The sequence below is a fragment of the Podarcis cretensis genome, assembly GCF_951804945.1.
Source record: "Podarcis cretensis genome assembly, chromosome: 8".
Taxonomy (NCBI): Eukaryota; Metazoa; Chordata; class Lepidosauria; order Squamata; family Lacertidae; genus Podarcis; species Podarcis cretensis.
The window spans coordinates 1,218,275-1,228,762 of NC_137177.1; the positions used below are offsets into that span (position 1 = coordinate 1,218,275).

Genomic DNA, 10,488 nt, shown 5'->3' on the forward strand with positions numbered 1-10,488 from the left:
TTATCCTGAATCTTCCAACTGATTAAATAGATTGTATCTTATGCAGATTGTGGGTAAATAAATCACACCAGTGACCTGATGATTTCAGGCAGAGTTGCTGAACTTTTATTTCTGGAGTTAGGGACCACAGCACTTCCTTTCTATAAGAAATAAATAAATGTTGAAGTGGCTGTATCAAGTCCATCTCTTGCTCCAGATTCCAGTAGCAATTTCCAGCATGTCTCAGGTGCACAGAACCTGGTTGAGCTGGTTATTTTCCCTGGAAAAGTTCAGGGACCAGGTGCTTCCTCTCGGCGTGTTCTCTTGCACGCCTAAGTAGGTCTTCTTTCCGAACATCACCATGGGAGACGATGTCAAAGGGGCCTGAGAGGGCCCTGACCCAAGGAAATACGCACTGAAGGTCACCCACTCCCCAAGACCCATGCCAAGGACATCTCTGATTTCGTTCCTGTCGCTGTAGGCCAGGGCGCGTCCGTTCAGATGGTGCTGCCTCAACCTCTCCTTGTACCGCTGGGAATTTTCCTCTTTCAAGCCAAGTTGGTCCATCTGGAAAAGAACAAAAAGCAGAGGTGGAAACTCACAATCACGTCCCTCAACACTGTCCCACATATAGGGAAGGCAAGGAGAAGTTTTTCTGTTTAGGGGTCATATTCCCTGTTGGGCAACCTTCCAAAGGTCACATGACCATGGTGGGTGGGGCCAGAGGCAATAAGTGGGTAGGGCAACCAATGTAAATTTTATGCAAATAAGCTAGTGTCTCCATCCAGGCAGGTATAATCAAAGTTGAAGGCCAAATCCCAGCCAGGGAAAAACAGCTGAGGTACAAAACAAGGGATACTTCTCTAGAGTGTATGCCTAGTCAGGTTGGGATAGATCTGCGGGACATTACTGCAGTCAAAGCAGCAACCTATGTTTTGCCAGACAGGCACATGAAAGGAATGAGGCTCACCGAGCTTTCCTGTGAAATTAGCTAGAGAGAACTCTGTGGCATCGCTTCCTTTGTTTGCCTTGGCAGGAAGCCCTAACACTATATACTTCCTTCCTGCTTGGGCATCCTCCTCTTTACTCAACATGCTTCCAAGTTGACCCTGGACAAGGCAGTGAATTCCTACCTCCTTGCAGACCTCGTCCACCGACAGCCCCAGCAGAACGCATCTGGAGAGGCCGTGGCCCTTCTTGGTGCTTCGCTTCAGGCTGCGGCTGCCCCGGAGCAGCTCCATGTGCCTCTTCAAGGAGGAGTCCAGGTTGACCGTGTAAGGCAGGAAGAAGTTGGCGTCCTTCACCTGGAACCTGTGGCACAGGAAGCTGTGGAAGAGCTCGGGGTCCCCGTCCAGTTCCAAGAGCTTCTCCAGCTGGCCCTTGAGCATGTTGAGCTCGTCCATGTACTTCTCGTACACCTCCCACAGGAAGTGGTGGGGAGCCAGCTGGCAGCCTTGGCCCAGGCCCAGCCGGCCCACCTGCTCATCGTCCTCAATGCACTGCAAGATCCAGCTCAGCCGGCAAGGCCACTGGCTGGCCAGGAGCACCCAGGAGGCCACTTTGCGCGGGCACAGCTTCTCCCGAGGGACTTCCGTCGCCATGAGACGCACAGTGATGGAGATGGTGTTGATGATCCGTCTCATCTGCACCATGTTGTCCGTCATGTACTCCTTCATGCTGTCGTCCAGCAGGAACTCAAAGGCCTCCTGGATCAGGTCCTTGGCTTTGAAGCCTTTCTTGCACCTTTTTTGGGGAGGCGCTTCCAGTCTGGGACTCACGACAACCAGAGGCACACAGCTGCCATCGGCGTGTCGCTCGGGGGCCTTCCGGCTGGTGGAATCGTAACACAAGGGTGACCTAGAATTCAGCCTCCTCTGGTTTTCCTGCGGAAAGTCCCCTTCTCCCTCCTCGTCCTCCAGGCTTTTCTCCTGCTCCTCCCTGAAGTCGACGGCAGACTTCACCAGCTGCATCTTGGTGTGGGTGTCCATCTTGGGGACCGAGAACGGGAGGGTGATGATGCGGTTCAAGAACTCGTAGCCGTTGTTGGCCATGCCTTTCATGTACAAGGAGTTCTCCACGCAGTCCACGATCACGCTGGGGTCGGCCACCAGGATGGAGACGAAGGGCGCCTCGTAGTCCGAGAGGAGGATGTTCATGGCGTCGAGGACGCCCACCACTTTGTCGGGGCTGCAGTTGTCCAAGCTGGTGATCTCCAGCACCACCCTGAGCTTCCTCCGCTGGAAGATCTCCATGAACTTCAGGAACTTGGCAATGATCTTCACCTCCCTCTTGACGTTGCTCATGAAGCCCAGCTGGGCGCTGAGGTCCGTTCGGTTCATCTGCCTCTCCAGCTGGGCCTTCTGGGTGACGATGACGTTCCGTAGCACCATGATAGCCATCCGGACGGATGCCGCGGCCGTGATCCCAACCGCCGTGGCCCCAAGGCCCTCGACAACAGCAATGGCGTCCCCGGAAGCATTGCCAGTGGGGATGCCGAAAAGAAAGATGAGGGCCCCGACCCCGACAGCCACGGCCACCACCAAGAGGATGGCAGCCCACAGCGGCAGGCAGAGGTACCTCTTGCTGATCCACTCCTGGCTCAGAGGGGCCTCGACAAGGCCGCACTTCCTGCCCACAGCTCTGTAGACGCTCACGGGGACAAGGCCAAAGTGACTCTCGATGCCGTCGCACAGGGCAGTGATCAGACCTGCCCAGAGCTGGTCACTCCCGGCGTATTCCCAGGCGCTGAAATGAATGAAGATGTGCTGGACATTTTTCCTTTGCCGGTGCTGCAGTGTCAGGACGGGGTGGTAGAAGATCATGAGGAAGATGACGGAGACCAGATCCCACCCAGAAGTCCCTCGCTGTTTCAGTCTGGTCCGCTGGAATTCCTGCTGGTCTTTTTTCCATGACTGAAGACGCATATATTCTAGAGGGAAAGGAAGAGAAGCAGACCAGAGACTGAGTCTACTGTATCCCAGCCGACCAGGGTCTGTCCTGGTTTCTGTTGATCATACAATACTTTGATTAACTACCCAAAGTTTAAGATCCCCTCCCGGTCCTCACTCCATGTGTGACCTCCAAGTGAATTGAGGTACATGGCAACAAAGGAGAGGGCCTTCTTGGTGGTGGCACCTCGGATTTGGAATAGCCTTCTCAGAGACTCGTCTGACGCCTGCTCTATGGTAAAACCCAATTTTCATTTAAAAGGTTTTAAACTGGGATTAGACAATTTTTTGGAGGGTAAGGCAGAGAATTGCAGGCGGGGAAAGTGCTGGAGCACTCATGCCCATGGGCTTTCTCTTGAGGCATCTGGTTGGCCACTGTGAGAACAAGATGCTGGACTTGAGTCTGACGCAGCTGCAGGGCGGCTTGTATATTCCCATTCTGCAAGGCCTCTTACGCGTCATGCTTGAATAAACCGTACACTCTCACCTTTTGGTGTGATTTCAAGCTCATCTGTAAATTGTTTCGTTGCTTTATTTTCTGAGAGTTGCATGCTATTTATTTAAAGCATTATGCTCTAAATGATTTCCATCTCTCTAAGCAGTGCGTTTTGCCTCTAGTAGGGGAAAGCAAGAACAGTGAAAAAGCTACTTGGTGCATCAGATAAATGAAATCCAAGCATTGCACCAGTGAAACTCAAATTCTACGTCAAGAAAAACAAATGCTGAAAATCAGCATGTGCCACTTACTTTGCAGGGGCATCTCTGGAAATGGAGATAAACACGTTTTGCTCTCCTGACACATAGCCCTTGATAGCCCTGCCCTCCACAGTATTTAACTCATCCCCCACCTCCATGAAGCCACTCCTGCTCTTCTTAGCCATTGCCTCATCCAGTATGAATGAGTTCCACAGGCTACACTTGCATTCTGTGAACAAGGCGGATTTAGGGCAGTGTGAACAAAGCAGTGGCACCAAGCATTGAGCCATGGAGGCTGCCTTCTCAAAGGCTGGCAAGCAGTTCCCTAGCTTTGGGGGGAGGCGTGAGGGCTCTGACCGGGTCATAGAACCCTCTTCCTCCTTCCCAAAGCCAGGCAAGCACTGTGGGATGTGACACATAAGCAGCAGTCAAGTACAACATTCCTTGTTTTCCTAGAGTGGACATGCGGGGGAAACATTTGGTCCAGCCAGTCGAAAACTTCCTGTTTCCTCCTGGTTGGGACATATTCCTTTGCGTGTGACTAGAGGTGGGCGTGACCTTACCTGTCCAGGTAACAAAAGGGACAAGGCACCCAGCACTCTCTCTCTCTTTGACTTCCTTCATCCTTGGAGCAGCTTTTTAGCAAGAAATGCTCTGTTGCCTTTCAGCCACCAGAGGACACTGGGATTATCCCCATATGGGATAGATCCACATGTATATACTTTGTAACTAAGTCTGCCTTCAGGGATCCCACTGGGAACTGATGATACTGTGAGTAAACTTCTTTTATTGACTTTAAATAAGATTGTCATGTGTTTATTCTTTTAAGAGGGATATAATGGAACTTAAAGGTAAAGCTAAAGGACCCCTGACAGTTAAGTCCAGTCACAGACAACTCTGGGATTGAAGCGCTCATCTCGTTTTACTGGCTGAGGGAGCCGACGTTTGTCCACAGACAGTTTTTCCAGGTCATGTGGCCAGCATGACTAAGCCACTTCTGGTGAACCAGAGCAGCGCATGGAAACACCGTTTACCTTCCCACCGGAGCGGTACCTATTTACCTACTTGCACTTTGATGTGCTTTCGAACTGCTAGGTTGGCAGGAGCCATAGCTGTCAACTTTTCCCCTTTTTAAAGGAACATTCCCTTATTCTGAATAGGATTCCTCGCAAGAAAATGGAAAAGTTGACAGCTATGGCAGGAGCTGGTAAGGGAACTTACCAGGAACCTAATAGTAAGAGGCTTAGACAAGCCTGCAACCAGCTATCCACTATCCACTGTGCGTTTAAAAGGGGAATGTGAAACTCTGCTAAGTAAAGGAACTTGCTGGTGCAAGTTAGGAAGGATATGAATATACTATATACCCTCTCCTGCCTCCCTGAACATTCCCACAAGCACTTAATGGGCTTCGGGAAGGAGATAGGAAGGCTTTGGACCCTGCCAGAGCCTCACACCCCCTTCCTAAAACCGGCACCAGGAGAGGTTGGACTATTACCAAGGTCCGCCCTTTGTGAGCCCTTCCTTTCATGGGTCTTCACCTTACGAGCGCTCACCTCGGATCCTGTCCAGGAGGAAGGCTTTGCAGTGCCCCCACGGTGCATAAAACCCAACCGTCACGGGGGAGGACACGCAGTAGAGGGCCTTGGCTAAGGAGAAGCAGTAGGCGTCGTCTTTGTTCTGGAACTCTGCAAAAGGAAGAGCAGGGGAGCAGCCAAAAGGCAGATCCCACATCAGATGCCCCCGGACGCTGCTAGAATCAGTGGCGGCTGGTCCTTTAGGGTGAACGGGGACCTTGCCCACCCACCTCAGGGTGTCTTCAGCCAGCCCCAGCTGCCTGCTTTCAATTTGCAACTAACGTACAGTGGTGCCTCGCAAGCCGAAAATAATCCGTTCCGCGAGTCTCTTCATCTAGCGGTTTTTCCGTCTTGCGAAGCATCCCTATTAGCGGCTTAGCGGATTAGCGCTATTAGCGGTTTAGCGGCTTAGAAAAAGGGGGGGGGGACTCACAAGACTCGCAAGACGTTTTCGTCTTGCAAAGCAAGCCCATAGGGAAATTCGTCTTGCGAAGCGCCTCGAAAAACGGAAAACCCTTTCGTCTAGCGGGTTTTCCGTCTTGCGAGGCGTTCGTCTTGCGGGGCACCACTGTAGTCGGTGGCCCTGGCTTTCAACCTCCTTCCTCCTCCTTAGACCAGGTGGAACTCAACAGAGGAGGATGCGGACAAAACTAGTATTCCTTGGCTCCACCTGTCCTTGGCTCTGGCTCCACCTGCTCTTTGGGCTCCCTGCTTTCCGACTTTCCAGTCCCGATGGGCTCGTGGGGGGGGGGGGGGTTGAAGTGTATAAACAACAGGGGACCTGCAGGTCCCCTTTTCCTTGCTGCACTCCCTTGGGGAAAACTCAAGAGACAACAGAGTGCGCTTCCGGGGGTGAAGTCAAACGGCTGTGTTAACATCCTCCCTGGGGTGGAAGCTTGGGCATGGTGTAGGGAGGTGGTGGGCTGCCCAGACGACAAGGCCCGCCCCCCTCAGCCAAAGGAAAGCAGAGCAAGACATTTGGCACCAGCTTGGCTGCAGGAGTTGCTGGGAGGAGGTGTAAAGGTAAAGGGACCCCTGACCATTAGGTCCAGTCATGGCCGATTCTGGGGTTGCGGCGCTCGTCTCGCTTTACTGGCCGAGGGAGCCGGCATACAGCTTCTGGGTCATGTGGCCAGCAGGACTAAGCCGCTTCTGGCGAACCAGAGCAGCACACGGAAACGCCGTTTACCTTGCCGCCGGAGTGGTACCTATTTATCTACTTGCACTTTGATGTGCTCTCGAACTGCTAGGTGGGCAGGAGCTGAGACTGAGCAACAGGAGCTCACCCTGTCGCAGGGATTCGAACCGCCAACCTTCTGATCAGCAAGTCCAAGAGGCTGTGGTTTAGACCACAGCGCCACCTGCGTCTTGGAAGGAGGTGTACAAGGCACCATCCAACCGCCTTAGGGACTCCGGGTTTGTGTAGGGTTCGCTCCTGAGCCTTTTCTTCTCCTGAAGCTGTTCCGCAAGGCAGCAGAGGTATCCTTCCCTTAGATGGGCTCCCTTCCCAGTTGGCCGAACCCGCTCTGCCCCCCACATCCCTCTGCAGCAAGTGCAGAAACCCAGGGGGAAACTCATGTACCCTTTAAGGAAGTGGGGAGATGTGGCTGACACAAAAAGGGGCACACCAGCCAGTATGACTAGTACTGAATTCCACCTAGCCAAGAGGCAAGGCCTGTGAGGACCGAGTGATCCTCCCTCCCTCCCTCTCCTTTCTTTGCAACTGGTGTTATGTGGGGAAGTGATGTTCAATATTCCTGAAGACATCTGCACAGCAGCAGACATCCTTCTTCACGGAATGGTTTACTAACTTGGGCTATGATCCTGAGATAATAACCTCTGAATCCTTCGAGTAAGTACACCCATCCTAAAACCAAATTATTCCTCTTACCTCTGGTCAGGGAGAGCATCGCTTTTGTCTGCCACGGGGTATTAAAAGGGTTGAAGATCCACAGCGACTGGTTGCTAAGAAGAGGGAGGAAATGTGGAGGCTTTTCAAACTATCCCTGGGCCTGGGAATAAATATCTGCAAAAGTTTGCCTCTGGAAGGTTGGCAGCCCATCACGTGCAAAGAGATGGAAGAAAGGTGTCGAGGACTGTTTCCCATCAGAAAATGAGGATTAAGACTTCATCCTATGTACAATGGAGATCCTCAGTGCATAGCATTGGAGAGCTGTTTTTTCTTCTTCTTCTACGGGACCACCTCTCCTGGTCTGCCCCACAGAGGACCTTAAGGTCCATGAATAACCAGAGTTTAGAGGTCCCGGGCCCTAAGGAAGTCAGACTATCTTCCACCAGGGCCAGGGCCTTCTCAGTTATGGCTCCGACCTGGTGGAATGCTCTGTCCCATGAGACTAGGACCCTGCAGGATTTAACCTCCTTCCGTCGGACCTGTAAGACAGAGCTATTCCGCCTGGCCTTTAACTTGAATTCAGCCTGATCTTTTATTTCCCTTTTCTTCCCTCCCCTTCCCCTTTTATGAAGATCACCCGCTCTGAGACCCCACAGCTAATTCTCCCCTGGCCTCCTCGCTGGCCCAAATAGGACCAATTCAGCCAGCTAGCCCTGGGGATTATCTAATGCTTATTTCCCCTAAACTGATTTTTGATTTTTGAATTTTATTGTTATTCATGTTTTTATATTGTATTTTATTCTGCTTTTCTAATTGTTTTAAATTTGCTGTTAGCCGCTCTGAGCCTGGTTTTTGAACTGGAAAGGGTGGGAATAAATAAATTGTTGTTGTTGTTCAGTTGATCTTCCTTTGGCCCCTATTCCTGCACAACTGCATCTCATAAGAAGTGGACACTCCAACCCGATCTTTGCCTTCCAAGTGCTTTGGACTCCGGCTCCCATCAGCAAGTGCAGTCATGTGATGCTGGTGTTGATGGGAGCACAGCCAGGGTGACTGGGGCAGATGTGCGTTGCAGCTCCAGAACATCTGCAAGGCGCCAGGTTAGGAAAGGCCGGCCTACAACCCTCTCCAGCTTCCTCTGCTCTGGAATTCTCAGCTGACGACGGACAAGTCAAATCTGTAACCTGATGCAGCCTGGAAGTGATAGCACTGCTTTCTGGATGGCACTGCTTCAAGCTACAGAAGCTGCTTGGCACCCAGTCTGGTAATAAAACTATTCCAGATATGTAGAAAAACCTACACTGGCTCCCAGTACGTTTCCGAGCACAATTAAAAGTGTTGGTGCTGACCTTTAAAGCCCTAAATGGCCTCAAAGGCCCAGTAGACCTGAAGGAGCATCTCCACCCCCATCGTTCTGCCCAGACACTGAGGTCCAGCTCCGAGGGCCTTCTGCTGGTTCCCTCGCTGCGAGAAGCCAAGTTACAGGGAACCAGGCAGAGGGCCTTCTCGGTGGTGGCGCCCTCCCTTTGGAACGCCCTCCCAGCAGATGTCAAAGAAAAGAACAATAGGCTTTAGAAGACATCTGAAGGCAGCCCTGTTTAGGGAAGCTTTTAATGTTTAACAGACCACTGTATTTTAATACTTTCTTGGAAGCTGCCCATATGGGTGGGGTATAAACAATATATGATGATGATGATGATGTAACCAGTGTTCCAGAGAAGGGGAAGGAAGCCTTTCCCTTAGCAAGCTGCTTGAGGTCGTATTTTTCTCCCCTGAGCCAGCACGCAAACACGCAGAGCTTCACGAGCACAGCTTACAGGTGGCTGTTTCTGACACAAAGGACACAACATGAGCCTTCAAACTTTTCCGCCTGGCTGCAGCAGAAAGGGGGTGGCAAGATGACGAGGTCTCCTCCATTGGCTGCCTTATTTGCCTTCTCCCCTCCCGGAACCTCCTCCCACCTGTGTCTGCTCCACCTGGCCATTTTAACAATTACGTAATATTATGTCAGAATCAAGGATTCCACTCGCTTTCCTCCCCCCACCCGGCCTTCCTTTTCCCCATACGTATCTAGTAGCTTCAGGGGCGCCAGCTTGTGTGTGCTGGGCCCCCCTATATTTTGGGGGCAGGGGCTACCCCCCCCAAAAAAGTTCCAAAAGTGTGGGGGGAAGCCCTTATTTTAAACTGTAGGGAGTTGGCAGAAGAGGGGCACATCCAAAGGTCGCAGGTAGGGTAGTTGGCAAGCAAACAACACCTCTCTCTCTCTTTTCCCGTAATCGCACAGCCTACACCGTGCAGGTGGCCCATTAGCAAAGCCTGTTCCCCAACATTAACAGCATAAATGGCTCGAAGGTGACCGTGGGCAGAAAATATTCTAAAATAAGAATCACTTCCGAGATTGCGTGAGCCATGCTGGTGAGCAGTAAACCCTAAGCGAATGCAAGGTTTATAGGCACAGCCAGCTGCCACTCAGCCCAAAGGGGTGTATTTGCAGAAGGATGATTCACAGGGCCAAGGTTCAAGAACAGGATCCTTCTCCCTCGCCAGCAAAGCAGCAGCACCCAGAGAAGGCAAGGGCAGGTGGTCTACTTACGTGTAGGAAGCGCACAGAAACTTCAGCACCCCGTTCCGGTTGCGGCAGGCCTCCTCTGCCAGCGCGAACTTTGCCTTCCTCCTTTTCAGAAAGGCTTATCAATTCCCATTACGCCTTTATAGACTTAAGGTGGTGAATTTCTCAGGCGAGGTGAGCTGAGCTCGCGCCGTCTGTAACTTTGGATGGGTGAGGGGTGGGTTATACCTGAAGGAGCGTCTCCATCCTGGGATCCAGCTCCGAGAATTTTCTGGGGGTTCCCTCACTGTGAGAAGCGAGGTTGCAGGGGACCAGGCAGAGGGCCTTCTCGGTGGTGGCACCTGCCCTGTGGAACGCCCTCCCAGCAGATGTCAAGGAAATAAACAACTATCCGACTTTTAGATGACATCTGAAGGCAGCCTTGTTTAGGGAAGCTTTTAATATTTGATGTTTTATAGCTTTATTATTATTAATAATATTCTTTTGGGAGTCTCTCAGAGTGGGTGGGGAAACCCAGCCAGGTGGGTGGGGTAGAAATAATAAATTATTACTATACAAAGACTTGGGGGAAGTGGAAAGCTGGTGAGTGAGGCTGCAGAAGTCGGCGATCATGAATATTACAGTGTCCAAACTAGGACTTGGGAAACCAAGGTTCCGATCCCCACTTGGCCTTAAAGCTCATTGGGGGATCTTGGGCCCATCACTGCCACTTAGCCTACCTAAGAAATAGTGAGACCCATGTCTGCCAGCCTGGCCCCTTGACAGAGGGATATAAAACAAATACATTGCTTTAGCAGTGCAGCAATGAAGTCATCTCCCCTGGGCGCAGGCCTGTGCAGTGTGCATGGAGGTCCTGGGATGCCAAGAAAC

At 51.7% G+C, this 10,488-nt stretch overlaps 1 protein-coding gene across 2 annotated transcripts; it reads right to left on the reverse strand.

The window, feature by feature from the left end:
- Positions 1–82: 82 nt before the first annotated feature.
- LOC307221125 (NTPase KAP family P-loop domain-containing protein 1-like) lies at positions 83–9,720 on the reverse strand. 2 transcript variants are annotated; one of them, XM_079985408.1, is made up of 5 exons: positions 9,643–9,720; positions 7,089–7,162; positions 5,177–5,308; positions 1,113–2,908; positions 83–546 (listed from the first exon to the last, which is right to left on the reverse strand). In XM_079985408.1, the coding sequence occupies exons 2-5, from the start codon at positions 7,105–7,107 to the stop codon at positions 223–225; spliced, it is 2,271 nt and encodes a 756-aa protein (XP_079841534.1). In that variant the 5' UTR covers positions 7,108–7,162; positions 9,643–9,720; the 3' UTR covers positions 83–222. The 2 variants fall into 2 exon arrangements, with proteins under 2 accessions (XP_079841534.1, XP_079841533.1); XM_079985407.1 differs by lacking the exons at positions 7,089–7,162; positions 9,643–9,720 and having other exon boundaries at positions 5,177–5,455.
- Between the last annotated feature and the right edge of the window lie 768 nt (positions 9,721–10,488).